General features: G+C 37.8%; 2 protein-coding genes across 2 annotated transcripts; both read left to right on the forward strand.

The window, feature by feature from the left end:
• The first annotated feature begins 3,578 nt into the window (after positions 1 to 3,578).
• On the forward strand, positions 3,579 to 4,487 carry LOC127870157 (zinc finger protein 862-like). Its single transcript, XM_052412814.1, has one exon. It carries the CDS (start codon positions 3,579 to 3,581, stop codon positions 4,485 to 4,487), a length of 909 nt encoding a protein of 302 aa, XP_052268774.1.
• A 15,816-nt stretch (positions 4,488 to 20,303) lies between these two features.
• On the forward strand, positions 20,304 to 21,701 carry LOC127870158 (uncharacterized). The gene has a single exon (XM_052412815.1). The coding sequence runs from the start codon at positions 20,304 to 20,306 to the stop codon at positions 21,699 to 21,701; it is 1,398 nt and encodes a 465-aa protein (XP_052268775.1).
• Positions 21,702 to 26,747: the final 5,046 nt, after the last annotated feature.

Genomic DNA, 26,747 nt, shown 5'->3' on the forward strand with positions numbered 1-26,747 from the left:
ACACCATATGTAAACTGTTGTGTCCCGTAAATTGTCATTGTGTCCGAACTTTCAATTTTTTTCTTACATATATGCAAGTAGGTTTTCGTTAACACTAAAGATCCGTTGTGTTCATCCTGTAGGTTTAGGAGATTCAATCACTTTCAATATATTGTTTCTATTAAACCATATCTTATCAGCGTTTTCTTTCAGATCCTCATTAATGATCTGGTATTCAGAGTTATTTTCATTGTCATCAAGTGTTTCAGGTTCAACAGTTGTCTCTTGATCAGCATCTTTATCTTCAATGTTCACTTGTATTTCACTGTTTTGAATTTCTCATATTGGTTTTGTTAAGTTTTGTTCTAACCATAGGCATTGGCTATTTTCAACAAAACCATTTTCCTTAAAACAGTTATCACACACACAAGTTGTTTCTCTTCCTGGGGAAGCTGCAATAAAACTATGGATCTTCATTGTACCATTTATCGGTTTGATATTCATATTTTCCTTCTCAACATTCTCCTGACTTTGAATGAACTCTTCCTGCTCTATTTTCTCATACTCAATTTGACGATCGGTTTCACTGGCCCATTTGAAGATATCATCCGCGTCTTGTATTATAACTTTTGCTTGCTTTATTGCATTGTCCCCATTACGCTTTGTTGTACCCCCAATGCTATCACACGGACCCTTTTCATGCCCACTCTCGAAGAAATGCCAGGATCCAGTAATGCCATGTGACTTTGCAAGATTGCTTGAACAGTTCAAAATTGTCTTATTTTAGTATTGACTTGTAGGTCAGTCAGTCCAAAAATGTATCGCCTCCAACTCGTCTACAAACTTCTTAGCAGTTGCGATCACTTTCTCAACGATTGCCAATACCATACTAGCGTTATGTTGAAGTATTTCTGACACGTATACCATACTCTTGTGTTAAATAGTGTTGTTTATGTTTCTTTTATACATAACCGTTGGATAAAGAGTTATTGCTGTAGCGTTCCATTACGCGCTTTGTACCTCTTCCATATTCTGACAGCAGTAGTTTTCGCTGAAATCCATTTGGACTAGGACATGGTTAGCTGGCAACTTATCCTTCATTACTGTAACACCTTTTTACTGTTGTACTTTTTACTTTGTGTATGTGACTTGCAAATTCTGTGCGTGTTTTCGTCATCATTTCTTTAAACTCTTCGGTTGGCAGTTCTAAGTCAACTACTCTCATCTTTTGTTTTCCATCTTTCATTTTCATTTTTTTCCACTCTTGATAGCGCACACTAGTTTTCTGTATTTTGCTCAAAATCTTATTAACATCTTCATCACTGTGCACTTCCAAAAATTTATCACGATTCGTTATTAATGTCACTTTATAATTCTTCAAGCATCTTAGCTTCAGTGCAAATTTTTGGTGCTTTTGGCACAGGCAAACGCTCCTTGATGAGAAGTTCACATGAGCAATCGATCTAGGTTTCTTGTTATAAAATGTACTGCGGGAGACTTTGTAACTTGTTTCAGCTAGAAACTTTGTGTGTAAATTATACATGTAATCATTCAGTACACGTTTCTGAACTTTATCTGATCCTACTTTAATTGCATCTGCTTTACCCGGTAACACTCTTGAGTTGTCATCTCTTGACAGGAATTCCTGTATTTCTTTTGTTATTTTACTATTGATCATTGCGTTTCTTGTGCGCTTGTTCACATGTGTAACCGATTTTGATAAGTTGTTTAGTTTTCTACGATCAAGAAGTGCGCGTGTGCCAAGTGCTTTCTTTATTTTGTATTTTTTATGATCTTGCCTGATACGATTCTTACTACATGTTGGTTATTAACTTTCTTTGCTTCCTTGATTTCTTCACTCAAACGTTCGGCGAACAGCACCTTTTGTCTTATCTCGGTAAAACGTTTAGGTTCTAACCCAGCATCATTCGATATCTTGTCTGACTTACTTCTTGGTGTTGATGCGCGTTCCTTTGCTTATTTTCCAATATATTTAACCGTCTTTGCACTGAGTTTAGCTTTCTCTTCAATGATTCGATTTCATCCTGTAATGTTTCATTTTTTTCTGTTCTGTTTTGCCAGGGCTCTTGACACACGTATTCTTCCGCGCGATTGTCTACTTGACTCTTTTGGTGTATCACATCTCAGTCTAACAACTAAATGTTCATGTTGAATATTTGATGTAACAGTACTGCTAGAAACACCGTTTTCATTTTCAAGTGCATCCATTTTTTTATTATTTTCTCCAGACTCTTTAGCTATGTTAGCGTTTCCGATTGCCAAAATCGCCAAAGGCGATTGAATATTTCAGCTGGCGATTAAAGTTTCAAATGTGAATGAAAATGGCGATTGCAAAAAAATTTGCTATTTATCTATAAGTATATAAATATTCCCTACTTTAAAAGAGAAATCGGTACCGATTTCCACATGTAATTGCCATAAAAACACCAGGTGGTAGTAGATAATCCACTGATAAGAGATAACCGGACGCGCGTATCGTATATTCTAGCCACAATACACAGGTATGTAATTATGCTGACACCGATGCATCACGGGAAATTCTCGGGTACCTTCCAGTCGCCGAACTGTGATGTTACACGTCCAATCGGTTACGAGAATGCTTAAGGAGGCGGGGTTATATGGTGACTATTATTTTTGATTGACGTCGGTCACTGAGTAAGAGTTTATCGCAGGTTGTTTAACAATGAATCGCATTTGTAGCATTAATACGTAATATAAAAACGGTAAATTAAGCAGTACATTCAAGGCGGTCTCGGGCATCATCATTACACTTAATCACTGTAAACAATTGTAAGTTTTGAGAAGTTAATTTCAGTTGGTGAGCAATTAATTACTTATGACAAGTAAGTTGTGAAAAACAATGCCCGGTATCGCGGCAATATAAATATAAACCCGAGTATTAAAGTTTAGCAAATATACGTCACTGAGATCAATGACCCAAACATACAGGTTTTAAATGTTTATTCATAAACAAAATAACACATTTGCCATATTCTCTACTATTCACTCCAGCTTATATACGATATACACACACTCGTGAAAATGTGAATAAGTCAAGAAAGATCTAATGACGTCACGAATTTCGTGACGTCATCGTTGTGCCATTGATCATGTGACTGCTATGAAGTTCTCCATGTCAGCGTTTAATGCCGATCTCTCAAAATGTCGGAAAAAAATGTAAATAAAAGAAACGCAGATTCTTGCACTCGTCAGCAGTCTCTGATCATTTTTTAGACCTAATAAGAAACAGAAGTGCGACGACGAGGTAAAGTATGCATTTAATTTGATGTCTGCTTGTAGTATTATTTCTCAATAAAAATGTTTTGTTCGTAAATCAAAGTGAACGGATGGTTGTACACCATTTTCTCCATAAAACCTGCATTATGTCCGGATATTTAATAACACCCTGAAATAAATATTTACTGCTGCGCAGAACGCGTCCGTTAGTATTGAACAGGCGGCAATCAAAGCAGCAGAAAAGGAGCGCGAAGGCGTTGAAGGACTTATGACAAATTTGTATTATTTAGCTAAACGCAACGAACCATCGAGTGCACCACAGCGTATTTAGATTTGGAAGCATGATGAGGGCTGACAAGTCTCTGCCATATGAGCATCATGAAAGCGTGCGTGACATGCAGGATGCGATTATAGAGGTGGTTAGGAGGCAACTGATTGACGACATTCGCCAAAGTGGGGTATTCTCTGTCATGTGTGACGAATCGACAGATGTCTCAACGGAAAAGACATTTATATTTTACGTGAGAACTCCGCGGGCAGACGCTAAGTTTTTGGAAGTCACGGAGCTTAACGGAGACGAATGCACGGCAACAAACTTGTGCGCGACCATAATCCGCGTTCTCGAAATGAGGAACTTAAGTGTGGACAATATCGCATGCATAACGACGGACGGTGCAAGTGTTATGACTGGTGTTCGCGGTGGAGTTACCACACTAATGAAGGAACGCAACGGACTTATGCTCAGCGTTCACTGCATAGCGCACCGATTGGCACTGGCTAGCGGACAGGCAGCCAATAGTAATAAATACCTGCAGCAGTATCAGGCAATGATAAACACGGTATATAAATACTACCACTACTCGCCAAAACACCAGGCTAAAATGAACAAAATCCAACAGGTGTACGAAATGGCGGAGAGAAAGTTTAAGCAGACTTTCCCAACGCGTTGGTTGTCGTTTGAAGGTGCCGTCGAGGCCATCATTGAAAACTATGCGGCGTTAGTAGCTTGCATGGAAATGGACGTTGCCGAGTGCGGGGATCCTGTCGCTAGTGGAATTCTTCGATTCATATCGGATTACCGGTTCCTTTACTCAACACATGCTATGATGGACGTCATTACGGAGCTCGGTATCCTGAGCCGAAATTTTCAGCGTAGGGATTTGACGGTGTCAGAGCAAAGCAGTCAACTCAGTGCAGCGATCTGTGCACTGAAAGCAATGCGGACATCGCCAGGACCCTCACTTTCATAGTCGGCCTTCCGGATAACTACGCAAGTGGTTTTGATTACGGCGCTGAAGTTCAGACATGCCCAATCAAGGGTTGGGATGAATTAATCGAGACGTCAAAATCAATCATGTCTGGGTACATTGATACCCTACTTGACAATCTTTCTGAGAGGTTTCAGGACAAGGACACGATTGCATGCTTTGTCATATTTGACCCTGAGAAGTTGCCAACTGACATTGATGTTTTGGGCACTTAAGGCGACCAGGATATACGTGCACTCGCTGCATTTTACGGAAGAGGAGCATCGTCATTAACAGTTGATTCTAAAAGTTTGCTGGCAGTGTGGAGCTTTTTTCGGTTCCACATGTTCGACAAATTCCAGTCATTGAAATTCAGTGCCATGGCAGAGCGTGCTTTAAATAGCACAGACTTGCTATTAGTGTATCCCAATGTGTGTAAACTTATAAGGGTGTGTCTGATTCTACCCGTGTCAAGTGCGGACTGTGAACGGGGATTCTCTCGATATAACTTAATTAAAATAAAACAACGGAACCGCCTTTATGTTTCAACAGTAAACACTCTCATGATGATGACTGTTGACACGCCTGACATTTCGGACATGAACCAGTTCAACTTTGGACGTGCCTTTGACGTTTGGGCGGTTTCAAAGGCCAGAAGGTTTGGCAATAAAGCAAAATAGTGTAAATGTGATTGTGTGTATGTGCTGGAACATAAAAAAAACTTAAAAAACTAAAAAAAAATTTAATTACATTGGGAAGTTTTACTATTACTAGATCATCAATCAGGTTTGTTTATTTCTCACTGATTTATATGTGAACTACATATATATTATTATGATTGATCCACGCTATGAAGTTATGTGCTCTTGAATAAAATATTGTTTTGCTATATGTTACTTCAATGCTTGTTGATACTAATAAATTGATGATAATACTTATGTTGTTGTTGATGTTTGGTAAGTCTCACACACACATAAAAAGTGGTTCACCAGCGAAGAAAAAAACTTCAAGCAAAAAATACCTTATTTCAGAAAAAAAATATCTTCATTTTGCTCAGGAAATAGCCCCAAAACGCACCACAGACGATCTAGGATCCAAAAATTTTACGGCATGCCCCCGGACCCCCCTAGATTTGGCTACTAAGTTTTTTTCCTTACCGCCAACCTAGCTTAGTTTCATCACACGCCACTTTCTTTAGTTGTTTTCGATATGTTTCACAGTGTTTCTTGTTTAATTGTCGTTTATGTGTTTGTGTAATCCAATTAAAATCACAATCTTATGAAATATTTGTAATATTTAAATTTTCACTTTAACTTATTTAATAATTTTAATTAATCATAATTAATAAAGTTTTAATTAATTTCAATTAACAAAATTTTAAAATAATTATTGCATATTGTTTAAAATAACTAGTGCATATTGTTCAAAATAACTATTGCATATTGTTTAGAATAACTATTGTACATTGTTAGAAATACTTAAGGAATTGCGCAGTTCATATCACGCATTAAGCCCAGTTTTCACAAAACTACACCGGAATACTTTTTTGTGCCAGGTGAGCTACAAACTCTATCATATTGATGTACTATAAGAAAACAGCTTACTAAGCTAACAAAGAATAGCACATTCCAATCTTAATTGTTTACCAAATCAAGAACGCAAACGTAAGCAGTAGAAACTTCTAGAAAGTTCCATGACCAAGGGTTAACAACTTTGACCCGAACAAATATAAAAAAAGTAGGTGAATCAGCGTACCACGTGAGACCACATAGGATCACGTGAGAAACGTATTAGGAAAAGTCTGATCAGGTTTCAGAAAGTTGCATCTGAAAGAATATTTAAGAAAACACTGTGGGGGACTCACCACAGTGTTTTTCCGGATATTACAGGTGAGCTGTTGATACTTATTTATTTTTAAACCTAAATTATTGTTTGCTGCAAATAAATATATTCATACTTAAATTATTGTTTACTACTTTAATTTGTTTCACCTACATTCAATGTAGAGTATTTAGGAAAGTTGTTTGACTGCACAATATCCAAATAAATATATATTGTGTATTAATGATAATTGCTATTTTATAAGTATCATATTAGTAAAACAAATAGTACTGTCTTCTCATAAATAAATAATTTCTTTATTTTATGATTTAACAAAATAATGTTAATGCCCGAAAACTGTTAGTGAAATTGAACAATATTCTGTGTGATTTATTAATATATATTAAGAATCAATATCGTTGCATATGTACGTATATATCATAAATGATATTTATGCATGCAAATGTTTATCTTGTTTAATAAATTAACACAGTGTTTTTCCGGATATTACAGAGAATAAAATGGGCTGTTTACACTGTCGACTTCTTTGATTATTTACATCTATTATGGATTATAGAATATTAGCGGTTAACGCTAATTCGCATAAATTGAAGAATGGTAATATTTAATGCTAATTGAAAATGAAACACTACAAATACAACATTCACTAAGACCGTAATGGACAGAATAATTAATTATTAAGAATTAAATAATGTATCGTACGTAAATGAAGATCCCGTTACCAATTATATTAAATGGCAATAATGAAAACTTCAAGGAACATTGAAATAACAAGTAAAAGCACGTACGATATCTGTATCTCTTCACTTAGCTCTGATATTAAAACAAAATACCCCTTTAATCTCTGGTTTTCCCGCTTGAGCCATGCATCACCAAGTTCAGCTTTCTTTCTTGAACGATACTCCTTCATTCTTTGGGCCTTCGACTTCGCCATTATACAATTAAAGGATATCATGTAGTTTACATTTGTCTTATTATTGCTATAAATACGTCCATTTGTAACATTATAATGGGCAATTTATATTGTATAATCATAAAATATCACATGCATGCAAATGTAAACATAAAACAAGCAATGTGTTTGTGAAACACTATGTCCCCATATACATGACGTTTGACCTTGAAGGATGACCTTGACCCTTCCCCACTCAAAATGTGCATGAGATACACATGCATGTCAAATATCAAGTTGATAGCTTTAATAATGCAGAAGGGACAGTAAATAAGCAATTTTGACCCATATATTTGACCTTAAAGAAAGACTTTAACCTTTCACCACTTAAAATGTGCACCTCCATGAGATACACATGTATGCCAAATATCAAGTTTCTATTTTCAATATTGCACAAGTATTCATAAAATGAGCGAGTTTGGCCCCATATATTTGACCTCTGACCTTGACCTTTCACCACTCAAAAAATGCAACTCCATGAGATACACATGCATGGCAAATATCAAGTTGCTATCTTAAATATTGAAAAAGTTATTGCAAATGTTAAAGGTGGAGTAAACAAACAAACAAACCAACAGACAGGGCAAAAACAATATGACCCGCACTTTAGTGGTGGGAGGACATAAAAATATGTTGTAAACGTTCAATATATGAACGCGTATTAATGCGTATAATGGGCATCAAAACTTCACCATTTACGGGACAAAATGACCATTTACGGGACACAAGATATAATAAGCATTTATTTAATAAACATTATTTATAGTTCATGTTTCTTCATCTAAAATTTTCATATAATGTATTTTAATACAAAAAATATCGAATATAATCCAGCTTTACATATGAAAATCACCATAAAACATGATAAAAACATGCGTTTTTTCTATATTGGACACCAAGTTCAAGAAAATGTCCGATCCTATGTTATGACGTCATATATAACTCAAATATGACGTAATTGATCCGAAAATACTGTATTAACTGGAAAGAAATGGGTTAAAACCGTTTTGCTATGTTTTGTGACTCGTAACTGGTGGCTCGTAAATGGTTTATAGATACAATCAAATCGTAAAAATGACGAAATAAATCATCCCATTGTGATAGAAGTTATATTTTCAGTGAAACATTACCCTTCTTTAAGTCCTTAGCGTAATTATTCCTAGAAGTAATACAGTTACGTGCATTTGTTCTTAAATTATATGACTGTCTCATAAATGGCTTTTCAATTATTACGCCTTTTTTTGTTTAAAATATTTGACATTTAATTTTGAAATAGATTACAAAATTAGACCGTTAAAGAACAGTTGAACTTAAGAACATGATGACGTGTGTTTAATTTAGACATTAAAACAACATATTGTTACAGTCTCAGATATTTTAATGCACTTTAAAACAATGCCTCGTAACTGGTTGCACTTTTGAAGACATCCGTACATTACCTTTTTTATAAAATATTCACTTCTGTCAAATATCTATTTCTTATCAAGTTAAGACAACTTACTAACATATTGTGAACAGTAATACACTTTTAAAACTTGACAATTTCTTTAAGAAGTACATATTACGAACACATTTTTTTAGCGAAGACATGCATATTCTGTCAACTTATGATATCAGGACGGTAATTATGTTAAATGTCAATGGCATTTAACCATTCATATAATTTTTTTCTGGTTATTAACTTCTGTCTAAAAATGCAAAATTACATCGCAATTCATATAAATATTTTAGTGTATGCTGCATAAAAAAAACCCGAAGGCATAAATTGTCGCACATAACCGGATTCACTATTAGGCCTATGATCACGAAACTTCATAGGTACATTGATCATGACTGGCCAATGACCTCTATTGATTTTCAGGTCACTAGGTCAAGGTCACGGTGACTCGAAATAATAAAATGGTTTCCGGATGATAACTCAAGAATTCTTACACTTAGGATCATGAAACTTCAAAGGTACTTTGATCATGACTGGCAGACGACTTCTATTTATTTTCAGGTCACTAGGTCAAAGTCACAGTGACTCGAAACTGCAAAATGGTTTCAGGATGATAACTCAAGAATGATTACACCTAGGATCATGAAACTTTATAAGTACATTGTTCATGACTGGCATATGAACCCTATTGATATTCAGGTCACTAGATCAAAGGTCAAGGTGACTCGAAACAGTAATATGGTTTCTGGATGATAACTCGAGAATGCTTAGGCCTAGGATCATGAAACTGCATAGGTACATTGATCATGACTGGCAGATGACCTCTATTGATTTTCGACACGAAACAGTAAAATGTTTACCTGGTGATTACTCAAGAACACTTAGGCCTAGGATCATGATCATGAATTTCATGATAATGCGAAAAACTGTTACATTTATAAACACTCTTTTCACAAAACTAGTATATACATTGAATACACAATTTCCCTACCTTTACACCCGATTGCCACCTGCATGTAACAAATGCTGTCTTATTATGCCCCACTTCAAAAACAGCAGATATATTGTATTGCACATGTCCGTCAGTCCGCCCGTCCACCAAATGGTTCCCATATCATAACTCAACAACGCTTAAGCCTAAGATCATTAAACTTAATACATACATTGATCATGACTGGCATATGACCCCTATTGATTTTGGAATCTGTAGTAATGTTTCTTAACTCGCTACCTAAGCTATCGAGGCATTTTCTAGCGTGAAATCATAATAAAAGAAAGAAGTTAAAGTTCAAAACATAGAAACTCCAATTAATTCGTTGTTTCAGGCTTGCAGTATCTGTCACGATGATTATTTTCAATGATTTGTATCAAGTTCACTCTTTTACAAACATGTGATGCCCATTAGTATACTATTATTGGTGATTCCAATCAGATTTTGCAAAATAGTTGTAGCATGTCAACTCCGTGTACATGTTACGGTATCTTCTCTTACGACTAAGGCATGTTACGGTGTCTTCTTTACAGCGTTACAGCGCCTGCAGGAAGGCAAAATTACAAGCATGGAGATTTCCTTCCTCGATTCAAGCATTTTGGACGAGAGCATTGAGGTCGTGATTGACTTCAACAGCAACGAAGTGCTTACATCGACGCCTATTGTAAAAAAACAGAAGGTAGATCTGTTCGCATGCCCCAGCTGTGCGTATAATACAGACTCTAGGGGCAATCTTTACCGCCATAAGCGTTCCGTCCACCAGAAGAAGAAGGAAGAGTGTCCCACGTGTGGTTAAACTTACGCCTCAGCATACGATCTACGGACTCATGTTAGAGTTGTTCACGGAGAAAATCCATTTTTGTGTGAATCGTGTTGCCAGAGGTTTAATAATCGCGCTGCTTTAAAGAGACATCGTGATGTGAAACATGCCGTATGCAAGTTCAATTGTGCAACATGTGGAAAGAAATACTACGAAAGGGAAGCGTACATTGGGCATATGAATAAACACATAGGTTCGAAACCCTATTCATGTAAATGTGGGACATCATTTGGCTACAAGTCGTGCTTAAGGCGACACATGCAGACTTGCCAACAGCAGAGTACCAAAAAAGGAACACAAATGCGACACATGTGGGGTAGTACTTAATTCAATATATTATATTATATTTATAATATTGTTATGTGACTGACTTATATTATTGAAATGTTTCTTCACTGTTATATGGTGCATGTTGTAAAATATGTAAATGTATATATGTATAAATAAAATAAAAGAATAAAAAATAGCATGGGTTTATTTTCTTTCATGCACAATTTGTAAAAAGTGCATTCCTTCAATTGAGTAAATTGAGTAAATCATTAACATAATTATTCAGTTATTAATTACCTCAATTACTGTAAATAATTTAACAGGAATGTAGAAAATATTTCACACATCTTAAGTGAGGAATTCAATAACATATTGTAATACCCTGTATCCGAATACTATATACGTCCGAAATATGTACACTTAAGAATGCCTTACCTGTTTAACTTTAATAATCCAAATTTTCCTTGTTGTTATCTGGTTTAACAACCATTATCAAATGTTTGTTAAATCCAGTTAATGCTTTCTCCATTATTGAATATCCATTACTTGTAATTTGAATCGCCAGCATTGAATCGAACGCGGGTTAAATGTTCCAAAATGTCCGCCATTTGCAATGTCGAAGGTTATGACATAGCAAGTTAATTCTACGCGAATAAGTTATATCTTATCGAAGAAATGTGTTTTCCCAATGTTTATGTGTAGTATTATGACCTGTTAACTGTTTTATTGTTACAATGTTACTTATACAGTAAGTAGTCCTGTCAGATATTAATGCTGGTGGGGAACTATTTCAAGTATTTTCGCGCAATGCTTTCGCATTGCTTTCACTATGTGTTAGATGAAATATTATTATTATGATTGAGAAATGTAATGAAAGCATTGTATAGTTATGCATAATTTTTTCTGAGCTTTTTATTGATGTAATGCTTTCTTGTTAGACTTTCAATGCTGTTAATGCAAATGTTGTTAATGTTGCTTAAACCGTTTTACATAGTTAAATACTTTCATGAAAGTCTGGCTCTGATTGGTCGCCAGCAACGCCCAGCCTCAGCAACTGCTTATAAATAGAGCTGTGGTTGATGATGAAGTCAGTCGTAACTCACTAGTCAGTAGTGACTTGACCCAGAATAGTCGCTCATTACTTAACAACCCATTTAAGATGTCGAAAGCCAACAAAGGTAAACACTAACATATACGACTCACTTACCTACGTTTAATCTACATCTGTACGTCATAGTTCTGACTAGTTCTAACTGACATTTTGCATCTGCATTAAATACTATTTAGAATAACTATAAAGAGTGACGACTGATTTCATCGCTTTATTAGCTCATCTATTTTTTGAAAAAAAATTATGAGCTATTGTCATCACCTTGGCGTCGGCGTTGGCGTTGGCGTTGGCGTTGGCGTCGGCGTCCGGTTAAGTTTTGCGTTTAGGTCCACTTTTCTCAGAAAGTATCAATGCTATTGCATTCAAACTTGGTACACTTACTTACTATCATGAGGGGACTAGGCAGGCAAAGTTAGATAACTCTGGCGTGCATTTTGACAGAATTATGTGCCCTTTTTGTACTTAAAAAATTGCAAATTTTGGTTAAGTTTTGCGTTTAGTTCCACTTTTCTCAGTAAGTATCAATGCTATTGCATTCAAACTTGGTACACTTACTTACTATCATGAGGGGACTGGGCAGGCAAAGTTAGATAACTCTGGCATGCATTTTGACAGAATTATGTGCCCTTTTTATACTTAGAAAATTGACAATTTTGGTTAAGTTTTGTGTTTAGGTCCATTTTATTCCTTAAGCATCAAAGCTATTGCTTTCATACTTGCAACACTTACTAACTATCATAAGGGGACTGTGCAGGCAAAGTAATGTAACTCTGACTGGCATTTTGACAGAATTATGTGCCCTTTTTATACTTAGAAAATTGAAAATTTGATTAAGTTTTGTGTTTAGGTCCACTTTATTCCTACAGTATCAAAGCTATTGCTTTCATACTTGCAAGATTTATGAACTATCATAAGGGGACGGTGCAGGCAAAGTTATGTAACTCTGACTGGCATTTGGACGGAATTATGGGCCCTTTATACTTAGAAAATTGAAAATTTGGTTAAGATTTATGTTTTGGTCACTTTACCCCTAAAGTATCATAGATATTGCTTTCATACTTGGAACACTCACAAACTATCATAAGGGTACAGTAAAAGGACAAGTTGCATAACTCTGGTTGTCATTGTTACGGAATTATGGCCCTTTTTTGACTTAGTAACTTTTAATATATGGTTAAATTTTGTGTTTCGATCCACTCGAAGTATCAAGGCTATTGCTTTCAAACTTCAAATACTTACATGCTATCATGAGGTTACTGTACCTGGCAACTTGAATTTTACTTTGACCTTTGAATGACCTTGACTCTCAAGGTCAAATTATTAAATTTTGCTAAAATTGCCATAACTTCTTTATTTATGATTAGATTTGATTGATACTTTGATGAAACTACTCTTACCTGACATACCACAATAGACTTCACCCAAACCATCCCCCGTGCCCTCCCCCCCCTCCCCCCCTCCCCCCCCCCCCTAATTTTTTTTTTTTTTTTTTTTTTTTATAAGATCATCTCACAAATGACCACCACACCCTCACACTATACCCCCACCCCACCCCCCCCACCCCCCCCCCCCAAATTTTTTTTTTGATTTTTTTTTTTTTTTTTTTTTTTTTTTTAAGATCATCTCACAAATTATCACCACACCCTCACACTATACCCCCCCCCCCCCCGATTTTTTTTTTTTTTTTTTTTTTTTTCGCTTTTTTGGAAGATAATGTAATAAATGTCCACAACCCCACACTATACACCCCTCTTCACTCCACTCCTCCCTCCTTTGTGATTGAAAATGAGAGTCCCTTCACCTTTAAAAAGAAAATAGATGAGCGGTCTGCACCCGCAAGGCGGTGCTCTTGTTTAATCTGAACTGCTGTTCAAATAGTTAATATCATACTTGTTGTTTAATTAACCACTCATAGTACTGTTTATATGGCAAACGTTAAGCTTCTGCCCTAATAAATAAATAGTTACAGAAACCATCCTGACTTCTTTTTAATGCGTTTGAGTTCTGAATAAATAAAATGCAACATCATCGATACCGCTCGGCTTACAATTTTGGTGTCAGAAGTGGGATACGGATATATTTTTAGCATCTGTCCACGGCTCACACCTTGCATTTTTTTTTCACTGTCATATAATAAGTGAACAACAGTAATTTAATAATAGTTTATTGACAATAAGATTAATAACCTTCTGGTCTCTCAAGACACAATACAATTTTTTATCATGGCCTCTTCGCCAGATCCCGATATATCTTTTGATATTCAACGCACACATGGGTCCGCACACGAGGAGTCTTTACTAAGGGAAAATGATATTAATGAATGTAGACCGATATTTCGACGTGAATGCAGGGGTGATCAACCAATAATCACGGGCATCGTGCATGAAAGCACTCCGTATACCGGAAGTGTAGAGACCCGCGACGCGTCAAATAACAACAGGCACGCAGCGCAACAGAACGCCCCCTATACCAGAGACACTCCCGTCACATATCAAAATGATAGACGATTTGGGCACGGCGACAATGTTCCACACGCCTACATGTCATCACCACACCACATGCACGTTAAACCAGACACTTACGAAGGCTCTGGCCCCTTTGAGTCTTACGTGTCACACTTTGAGGACTGCGCTGAATTGAGTGGGTGGGACATGCGAACTAAAGTGTTGATGCTTTCCTCCAGTTTACGTGGCACTGCCAGAACGTATTACATGTCTCTCCCAGAACAGGAACGCCGCGATTACCGCATATTGTCTTCACGACTTAACAATAGATTTGGCACCGCAGGAAAACATCAATATATGTGGTTAACAAAATTCGAGGAACGCAGGCGTGTGAAGGACGAGAGCATTTCGTCGCTAGCACATGATATACGTCAGCTCGCACAAAAAGCATACAGTGAATTTGATCACCGCTCACAAGAGCAGTTAGCGTTACACCAACTGTACAAGCTGATCCCCAATGACATGAAATGCAGATGCATTGACCGTAACTGCACTAACATAATTGAGGCCGTAGCCGTCATTGAGCGCTACGAGTCCATCATCGGAACGTCAACAACTAATATTAGGGCATGCAATGTTGACACTAGTGTCGAATTGGCGTTAAAACAAATAACCGATAGACTTAGCAACCTTGAGTCCCGCAACTCTCCACAATCAGTACCAAAGAAGTGTTATGGGTGCAATTCTACTGAACACTTCTGGAAATCGTGCCCACAAAGCATGAATCACACAAGACGCCAAAGCCCACATTTTAGACACCCATCTGGTCGACCACAGCCGCAGTCTAGACCACAGAACAATCATATGAACATGTCATATAACACCAACCGATCGCACTACGGGGGTCCATATCCGCATGTTCATCAACACGGACGGCAACAGAATGCCCAACCGCCACAAGAATACGTGAATGAGCGACTGCTACATGCAAATCGTTCGCGCAATGAAGACCGACAAGACTCCAACGTCCCGAGCACCAACACCATTGATACCCACACTTACACAAGGAATGCCACTCCCAACGACCAGGAAAACTAGTTGCCGTCGGCTCCACGGGCCAGGAGTCGACGAAGTCATTTCAACGGCCTAAAGATAATATTCCTTCCAATAATGTGCACACTGCAAGATCGGGATCTCAATTCAACAAACTTGACAACGGATTTTACCTGACGACTCATGTTGGGTCGGTGGAAATCAACTTTTTAATAGATTGTGGTGCTACAACTTCTCTCTTGTCTGAGAAAAGCTTAAAGAAATTTGATCCTAAGAACATTTTTCACGTCCGTCCCCAATTAAACGTGCTTAAGACAGTAAACGGTGAGGCCATGAGAGTTGTTGGAAATGTTGATCTATTAGTTCCTATAGGAAACGAGTGTTTTGATGTGTCATTTGTGGTCTGTGACATAGAGGCTGATGGGATATTAGGTCAAGATTTTCTGAGGGCTAATGTTGATAGCATCAACTACAAACGTTCATGTCTCATGATGGGTGGTGATGTAGTACCATTGTGGACTGGTGGTCAGGCTTTGCATATCTGTAGAGTGGAATTACAGCAAACAGTTGAGATTCCTGCGAACAGCACGATGATGGTTCCTATTAAAATTCCACAAAAAGAGCATTTATCCGAGCTTGGTTTGGTTGAACCATCTTTTCATTTGATGGCTACAAAAGAGATAAGCTTGATGGGTGGTGTTGTGAGCATCTCTTCTGATCCAGTAATGACTGTACTTAACTATGGCAATTAATCTGTCAGACTGTATAAAAATACAAACCTGGGGACATGTGAGTCTTATTTTGAACCTCCTATGCAGCCTATTGAGAGGGTTGCCTGTGTCCAAGAACAACATAATGAAGAATTTTTGCCAGACCATCTTGTTGACCTCTATGAGAGGAGCTCTCAGCACTTAAATGATCAGGAAAAATCCGAATTTGTTGATCTTCTGTGTAAATATCAAAACGTATTTTCTCAGTCATCAGAGGATATTGGCCTCACTAATCTGGTCAAGCATAGAATTAACACAGGTGATGCCGTCCCAATCAGACAACCACCTAGGCGTCTTCCTTTTGGCAAGAGGGCCATAGAAAAACAAGAAATTGAGACAATGCTTGACAGAGGCGTCATTGAACAATCCTCTAGCCCATGGGCATCGCCTATCGTATTGGTCACAAAGAAAGATGGCAGTTGTAGGTTCTGTGTTGACTATCGCAAACTCAATGAAGTCACCATAAAGGATGCCTATCCTCTACCTCGTGTTGACGACTGCATTGATGCCCTCTCTGGTTCTCGTTTCTTCTCCTCATTAGATCTTAACTCAGGATATTGGCAGGTGGCTATGGATGAGAAAGATAAAGAGAAAACTGCTTTCACAACCACAATGGGATTGTATCAATTTACATTAATGTCGTTTGGTCTGGTAAATGCCCCGGCTACTTTTGAGCGCCTCATGGAAAATGTTTTGAGGGGTTTGCAATGGGTTGAATGCTTATTGTATATGGACGATATCATTGTCCCATCCAAGTCAGTCCATCAGGGCCTTGAGCGACTGGAAAAAATCTTTCAACGGCTCAAAAATGCAGGCTTGAAATGTAAACCCTCAAAATGTATCTTTTTTCAGAAGCAAGTTAAATTTCTTGGGCACTTAGTTTCGGAAGAAGGTGTTGCCACCGATCCAGCAAAGATATCAGCTGTGAGAGATTGGTCAACTCCAAGAAATGTCAAGGAGGTCAAATCTTTTCTTGGACTATGCTCATACTACCGTCGATTTGTGTCTGGTTTTGCACAAATTGCAAGGCCCCTGCATAAAATATCTGACAAGGGTACTGCTTTTCATTGGACTGAGGAATGCGAGCGTGCTTTTCAGCACCTCAAAACCTCACTGACGACATCACCCATTCTCGGATATCCAGTCCATGACGCCCCGTTTGTCCTCGACACTGACGCAAGCGACTTTGCAACGGGTGCTGTCTTGTCACAACTGCAAAATGACAAGGAGGTTGTGATTGCCTATCACAGCAAAAGCCTCAACATACATGAGCAACAGTACTGTGTGACTCGAAAAGAACTTCTCGCTGTATTAAACGCCTTCAACGCCTTTCATCATTTTCTCTATGGGCAGTCTGTTCTTGTAAGGACTGACAATGCAGCTGTGTCTTGGATGCGCAACCTAAAACAGCCAACAGGTCAGGTCGCCAGATGGTTACAGATCTTGGGAACATACGATTTCACTGTTGTACATCGGCCCGGGACACAACATAGGAATGCAGATGCCTTGTCACGAGCTCCATGCAGTAGGTGTGCCAAACAACAAGGGATCACGGAGACTTTCACACATGAAAACTTGATAAATGACGACACTCCATGTGGAGAAGAAACATCTCCAGTGGTTAACACTGACACTGTGCGAATGATCACAAGAAGTCAGAATGATCCATTGATTGTCTTCAAGCAGACATCCTACCCAGTTCAACAGTGGTCCTTGGGTGATATCAATTCACAACAAAAGTTAGATCCTCCGCTGCTCTTCATAATACAGTCACTAGAAAGGTCATCTATCCGCCCTTCTTGGCAACAAATCTCAACTCAGAGTGAGTGTGTCAAAAGTCTCTGGCGAATGTGGGACCGGCTTTCTATCACTGATGGATGTCTAATGCGTTCTTGGTTTGAGAAGAACAAATCTTCACGCCAGGTCATTGTACCTGCAATAAGGCGCCAGGAGTTGATGAGGTACATGCACGACATTCCTTCCTCAGCACATTTGGGTACTGACAAGATGCTTGATAAACTCCGCCAGACTTTTTATTGGCCTGGTATGACTACCGATGTGGAAAAATATTGCAGTCAATGTCACAGCTGTGGCGCCCGAAAACAACCTAAGCCAAAGAAGGCTCCACTTGGTTCTCAGCCTGTCCTCGCCCCTCTAGAAAGAGTCGCTCTTGACATTCTAGGTCCTCTGCCTCGCAGCGAAAAAGGCAACACGTATGTTCTAGTGATCTCTGATTTGTTCACTCATTGGACAGAGGCCATAGCCATCCCGGATCAGCTTGCTGAAACAGTAGCAAAAACGTTTGTGAATAATTATGTCAGCAGATTTGGTGTCCCATTACAAATTCACACAGACAGAGGCACAAACTTTGTGTCCAAATTATTTGCAGAAATGTGCAAGTTACTTCAAATGCATCACACTTTTTCAACTCCTATGCATCCACAGTCAAATGCTTCAGTGGAAAGATTCAATCGCACACTAGGGACCATGCTTAGCATGTATTGTCAAACAAATCAAAAACTATGGGATGAGTATTTGCCTCAAGTTATGATGGCTTACAGATCAAGTACCCATAAAACAACTGGTCAAACCCCAAACAAAATGGTTTATGGAAGGGATGTCGTATTACCTGTTCAGGCATTCATCGGTCTTCCACCGCAAGACTCGGGCAACACTGACTTGGAGGCCACAGATGACTACGTGAAAGAGCTTCGTGAGCAGCTTGAAGAAATCCACTCGCTTGCTCGGGTCAGCCTGAAACAGAAACAAGAGTATCGGAAACGCCATTATGACCTTACAGCCAAGAGTAGAGCTTTCAAAACAGGTGATGCTGTATGGGTTCATGACACCTCTCGGAAACCTGGAGTCTGTACTAAACTGGGAGCTAATTGGAAGGGCCCATACATGATAGTCAAAAGGATAGATGACCTCGTTTATCTAATCAAGTCTTCTGCCAGCGGACCAATTAAGTCAATTCACATTGACCGTCTAACGGCATACAAGTGCACAAACCTACCAAGTTGGTTAATTGACCAAAGAAAAACACAATAGATGTTCACATGACAACCAAGAATTATTATAATATTATTTATTAGCACAATCAGGCCTCTTTACCAGTTTTAAACCACAATATTTTTTTTAATCCATGTTTACAAATGACTGATGTTCATCATAGATGCATACAACATATCCTTATATCCAGGAACTCTTTAAAGTTGTTAGAGATGAGTCGATCTAAACTCTAATGTATTTTCATTGAATATTGTGTGTTGTTGATTCCTGTAGGAGAATATTTTTTTTATGCTTGTGTAAAGTTACCTGATAGTCCGGACGACAATTCAGTGGCCTGATCAACCACAGGATATTTGTCTTAAGTTGTGTACGAGGCTTTTCATTTTTGCAATGAGATTGCGTAGACGTGAGGTCCGCAATGCGTTTTATTTCCTGGAATCAACAATAGATAGAAAACAATGTTAATACAAGATCTAGGGTTTAAGAACAGATTTTTTTTATTATAAGGAAAGAGTCCTCTGGATGGATACAATAAAGCTAGGAAAGCTTTTAAAACAGGGATAGTTGTACATAACAGCATTCATATTTAATGGCGATGGATTCAGTTGTTTTTGTTTAATACAAACAATTTAGGATTAAAATTTGGTAGTCTATTATTTACATATAAATATATAACAATGTTATGTTGGTATCATATATCACACTACAGGCAACACCATATTAGAAACCTTGAATGTTTTGTATATTGCAGGAAAGACCATCCACAAATGTAGTTACTGCTACGAAATATTTACTTGTCACCGGGATGTGGTGCACCACACCATCAAAGCGCACCAGTCCTGCGAATTGCTGTGTCCATGGTGCATTAAGGCTGAGCATCTCTTCCGTTATCCCGCGGATCTCAGCAGGCATACCCAACATCAGCATCTTGAAGTCTACCACTCCTTGCCCCCACGAACCCTGACAGCAGCCAACTGTTTCTACTTCTCCAAGGTGCCAGCACAGTACATGGAACTTTTTGTTGCTGTGTCTGTATTCACGTCCCTAGAAGCCCAGTTCGCCATGAAGAGTGTTGCCCAGTGGTTCACTGGTCGCACTCCTGGGGCCTCACATTGGATGACAGGTTGGCAGCTTGCCAAGTCCACCTCCACCAATCCCCAGATTTCATCATCATCAGTGATCGCCTCTTCATCTCAGAAAACCACTGACCACTCCAAGACTCCTTCATCCACCACTTTACCACCGTCCTTCCCCCTCATCTTGAAATCTATCGACATTTCGAATGGGGCCGTCAAGATTTTTGTTTCATCGGAAACCCACCTCTATCAGGTCAGGCTGCTTCAGCAGGCTCGTAGTAGACCCGAGGTGATAGGGAGAATTGTGACCCTCTCCGCTACAACCGTAGAAATGTTTATCGCCCCACCTGCTGCAAAGTTTGAATTGTGTCCTGATGACGAAGCACGGAAACACATCTCCAAACTGCTTGCCATCGACGCAAATGATCTAACCACAGTCCGTCAGATGCCCTACACATTGAAGAGGTCCCTCCCAATCCATACAACCCACATAGCCAAGAAGATTTGTGCCAGTCCACTGCCGCCTTCTCACCCACCTACACATCCATCGAAGACCCCATCCATCACCCCTATTCCGCAACCTGTCTCACCTGTTTCAGATCGTAGTCAATCATCAACATCATCCTTGCATGATCTGAAAACACCATCACCTTGTTCTCTAGGATCTCCTTCACCAATCGACCTTGAGAATACTACCCCTTCAACAAATGTCCATGCAGCCTCCAGCACTCACACAACTACAACAGACTCCAGTACAACTGCTGCTGCGACCATTCCCCAAGTATCTCCGTTGTTTTACAGACCACCTCCAGACTGCAGTACTCCCTTACTCTACGTCCCATCATCATGTGCAACGCCAAGTTATCATCCTACAACGATGACATCCTTCAGGCCCGTACAAGCAAGAGTCCGCTTCGCACCACCAACTGTTCCTTCCTCTCCTTCAGCCCCCATCTACATCCCCACTCCTAAAAATAACGACCTGCAACAAATGGCTCGAAGCCTCTTGTCTACTGGAAATATGCCAGTCCTCCCTCCAGCACCCAGAGAATGGAGTCTGGTCCCTGATGAAAGCATTCATCTGACCCCCTGTCTATCGTGGCCACCAAAGAATTGGACATCATTTTCACCAGAAGAAAAGGGTGTCCTCACTGAGTATGCTGCTGGTGCGCTGGAAATGGCAAGCGGAATTCACCCGATCCAGCGCCAAGTCCTTTTGTATAAATACAGCTATCTTTCACTGACTGGAGCCATGATTCCTCCAAACAAGGACACACAAATGATTTTCTTCAACTTCAAAACAGTTCGGGACATTGCTCTTGGGATAAGTACCTTCCCAAAGGAATTCCAGAAGCAGTTTCTTGAATGTCTTCAACCTTTAAGTCCTGTGGACATGGTGAAGTTTGCTGCCGTCCCATTGAGGCTAACGTCTGAATAAAACCATTATGTTACCTTGCTGCCCTGATTCCGATGTCCTGCTACCTTGCTGCCCTGATTCCGATGTCCTGTTACCTTGCTGCCCTGATTCCGATGTCCTGTTACCTTGCTGCCCTGATTTTGATGTCCTGCTACCTTGCTGCCCTGATTCCGATGTCCTGTTGCCTTGCTGCCCTGACAGTTAACCGACGCCCTGCCAAAGACCCTGATGCCCTGTTGCTGTCCTGATGCTCTGTTCCTGCCTTCTGACGTTTCGTTCCAATCCTGCCTGTGATCTCTGATGCCATGTGCCAGTTTGCTGATGCCTCGCGAACTGACATTTCAAAATTGATTAATTATTTGCATAGACATTATTGTGTGTGAGTTTAAAGTATGAGCTCATACTATATTGTAAGTATGGTAATTGATTAAATGTTTATGTGTAATTAAGTGTTTTAAAATAATATTTTGAGATATTCTGTTTTCAATAAATAACTTTTATTGACTTTTTTTTTTGTTAAAGAACGTAACCTTTAATTGGGTAAAACAAATACATTTACGTGATACTAGTTCTTGCATAATTGTCCTTGAGTCTGCAAACTAGGGTGAGCTTCATAAACTGTGTCTGAAATCAAAGCACTGAGAAGACTTGATTGTACCTGAAACAGAAATGTAGTGTTATTTATGCATTGTTATTAATGTGTTAATTGTTCAGTAATTGTTATTCTTTCATTTCAAATTTGTATATATCTGTAAGTTTAAATTTTTACTTCAAACTTCAGGAGAAGTTTATGTCTTTAAGGTGGGGTAAGTGTAATACCCTGTATCCGAATACTATATACGTCCGAAATATGTACACTTAAGAATGCCTTACCTGTTTAACTTTAATAATCCAAATTTTCCTTGTTGTTATCTGGTTTAACAACCATTATCAAATGTTTGTTAAATCCAGTTAATGCTTTCTCCATTATTGAATATCCATTACTTGTAATTTGAATCGCCAGCATTGAATCGAACGCGGGTTAAATGTTCCAAAATGTCCGCCATTTGCAATGTCGAAGGTTATGACATAGCAAGTTAATTCTACGCGAATAAGTTATATCTTATCGAAGAAATGTGTTTTCCCAATGTTTATGTGTAGTATTATGACCTGTTAACTGTTTTATTGTTACAATGTTACTTATACAGTTAGTAGTCCTGTCAGATATTAATGCTGGTGGGGAACTATTTCAAGTATTTTCGCGCAATGCTTTCGCATTGCTTTCACTATGTGTTAGATGAAATATTATTATTATGATTGAGAAATGTAATGAAAGCATTGTATAGTTATGCATACTATTTTCTGAGCTTTTTATTGATGTAATGCTTTCTTGTTAGACTTGCAATGCTGTTAATGCAAATGTTGTTAATGTTGCTTAAACCGTTTTACATAGTTAAATACTTTAATGAAAGTCTGGCTCTGATTGGTCGCCAGCAACGCCCAGCCTCAGCAACTGCTTATAAATAGAGCTGTGGTTGATGATGAAGTCAGTCGTAACTCACTAGTCAGTACTAGTAGTGACTTGACCCAGAATAGTCGCTCATTACTTAACAACCCATTTAAGATGTCGAAAGCCAACAAAGGTAAACACTAACATATACGACTCACTTACCTACGTTTAATCTACATCTGTACGTCATAGTTCTGACTAGTTCTAACTGACATTTTGCATCTGCATTAAATACTATTATGAAAAACTATAAAGAGTGACGACTGATTTCATCGCTTTATTTAATCTGAACTGCTGTTCAAATAGTTAATATCATACTTGTTGTTTAATTAACCACTCATAGTACTGTTTATATGGCAAACGTTAAGCTTCTGCCCTAATAAATAAATAGTTACAGAAACCATCCTGACTTCTTTTTAATGCGTTTGAGTTCTGAATAAATAAAATGCAACATCATCGATACCGCTCGGCTTACAATATTAAGGTCATTTAAAACCAAGACTTCATTTGGGTAATATTTATTTGTATTTCTTTATGGCATTTTTATAATCAATCAGTAATACATTTTTTTTTAAAGATTTGGTTCAATTATTTTTAGATAAAATAATAGTAAAAATATTTAAATAAAGACTGAATTAATCTTAGAACCGCAAATTCATTCATATTTGTTTATGTTTTGTTTTTAAATAAATCAGTACTACAATATTTTACAAGACTTTGAACATTTGTTAATAGCATTAAACTAAATTGAATGTCGATACTATACCGTAACCTTAAAAATGTTGTAGTAAATGCACTGTAACACTCTCTGTAAGACGCCGTAACATTTTAATTCATCAAAATTTCTTTCGTTACACTTACATGCAGTTAATTTTGAGACAGATCTTGATAAGATTGATTCAAAATTCTTTCTTGCTTAACTGTGTTTGCATTTTCTTCTGTTTAATGTCAGACTTTGAATTATATTCCAATTATTTTATGAGTTGTCTATACAGGTCTTTAAAACTTCCATTTTATCGATAATATAGCAATAAATTACATGGCAAGCTATGAAAGAGATGCACAGTATCCGTATTTAAATAAACATTGGCTTACACATACAAAAACTATTCAAACTTACCGTAATTTACCATTTATTTTAACAAAATCCCGTATCGTCAACAAACTGAGTAAAGAAACCGTAACCGTTGTAGTTATGAGGCCGTATCGCGTTGTCGTACAGACGCACCTCCCATTGTAACGTAGTTCAGCGGGAGTGTTCCCAAAGAGAAAATAGTACTTTTACATCTGAAAACAAAAAATCTAAAAAGTTTCGAACGAGACCATCTCAAAAATATTTGTTCCATGGTCAGCAAATTTGTAAGAAAACTTTCTGTTTTGCATTCACTTAATACAATTTGGTTCATTTTGTTTACAGGTGCAGAACCATGTTCACTAGATGCCACACTACACTACTCATGGTATTTTGCCCAGTCTGTGCAATACCCTCATCACGCTATGCAAGTGGGACCGATCTTCTTTGCCACACAAAGAAAGTGCCATGTGTTTGGGATGTGCGCTGAAGGAACAGGTATGTTATGGTTATCTTCACAATCAGGTGTTTTTAACCTTATATAACAGACGCCGAATATTGGCGTCTTCCCCCACCAAACTAGGCTGGTTTTCCCCTCTCAGAACCAAAAATTCCCCCTAAAAAAATAAAAAAATTTTTTTTTTTTTTTTAGAAAGATGCGTCTCATGATTATATTATCCCAATTCTATTTCAATTTAATCTTGCCAAACGTAATAAATTATGAAAAAAACAATGAATATAGTTCAAACATGTACAAATGTATTGTAATAATGAGAAGGTAAGTAAACAAATCCCCCAAAAAGGGAAACGCCACGAAAATTCCCACGCGCACTTTTTTCCCCAAAGTGGAAAATCCCGCGTAAAAATTTCCCCCACATAAGGGCTAAAGGCCCCTTCTCCTAATCCTAAATATTTAGTTTTTAGATTTTACAACACATGGCCAGACTTTAAATAAATCAAAAATCGTGATACTGAGAATTTGTTATTATTTGAATGCAAAAGAAGGCTTTGTATTGTGCTGTTTTGTACTGTTTGGGCAATCGGTCACTTGCCTTAAATAAAGGAACCACTAATTGTTTTTAATGAAAATTCAATACTGCTCCAGCGGCTGGAGTTTCACTTCTTTATATTGCATTGCACAACAGTTTGATGTGTGCTGCGTGGATGCAGTAGCGTGTATCCCCGTACATATCTTCGATGTTGTTATATTTTCAGCCTTCAAAGGCTGGTGGCGGTATTGTGTTTTTATTATTTTTTAAGAAACCTTGTTTAAGACCTTTCTTATACTTAGATTCTTATACATTCTCTGTACTTATAAAGTAAACGTGTATGTTCATCAATTGAGAGTTCTGCAGGTTATACTGAATTTTTACAGACCATTATCTGACAAGCTGCCTCTTACTCTTTTATGTATGTTGACTTGGCAATGTGTATTAATGTGATTATAAGATTGGTTGTTTCGCCAAATAAATAACCTATGGACAGATTGATTACAAAAAACCCGAAAGTTGTTCTCTCACCATTGAGAATTCCGCATACACGTAGTATTCATTTGCCGTTAAATTATAGACAATTACTTTTTTCTAAACCTACAGTCAAATTAAGTTTACTTCGAACATCTTTCATTGGAGGTACAATGGGGCTGGGTTCTAGTTCGCAGCGTAATTTAGCTCCGTGTAATCGGTATGCTACAATAAATAAGTGCAACTCCAGGAAGTGTTTATGTTGCAAGTTTTTAAATGTGTCCTCTTTTATTCTTTCATCGGTTAATAACCGCAAATTTTCAGTTAATATTAAATCCGATGTCTCATGAAATTCTATGCATGTGGTTTATGTTATTACTTGAAATGTACCCTGTTGTGGTGCGCAATACGTTGGGCAGACGGGTAGATCACTTAAAACACGTTTTAGGGAACATTTTTTTTAAATTAAAAATAACAATAAATTGTATTACTTCATTTACCAGCACTTTAATAAAACAGGTCATAGCGTAACAAATATTTCAATTCAATCTGTGAAGCAACTTATTTTTAATGATAGTACTTCAAGTCAGTGCCAATTAAAAGCAAGGTGCATGTCAGAATTTGAATGGATTAAACGTTTGCAATCAGTTTACCCACTTGGATTAAATGATAATATTCTAAATGTTGGAACAATTTCTAAAAATAAATCGATAAATTCATTTTCTCTGTTTAGTAAACGTCTAAGAAATAAACGTTCACATGGCATTAGGAAAATGGTAACTTAAGGCGTAAATTTAAACGTCTGCTTTCTTTAAATGATTGCTTCACAGTATTACAAAATGGGGGTAAACATAAATTACTAAGTGCACTTTGCTCTCTTTCTGTTTCTTCGTTGGCGCATATTGATAAGGAATGTAAACTTATTTTACTTCAATCTGACCCTCTATATGAATGTGCTTGTATTATTGAATCTTTCACTGACTACTATCTTAAACCTTTTATTGAAAATGTACTTAACAAAACTAGAAATCGTATCAAAATTG

Source organism: Dreissena polymorpha, chromosome 2 (assembly GCF_020536995.1).
Source record: "Dreissena polymorpha isolate Duluth1 chromosome 2, UMN_Dpol_1.0, whole genome shotgun sequence".
Classification (NCBI taxonomy): domain Eukaryota; kingdom Metazoa; phylum Mollusca; class Bivalvia; order Myida; family Dreissenidae; genus Dreissena; species Dreissena polymorpha.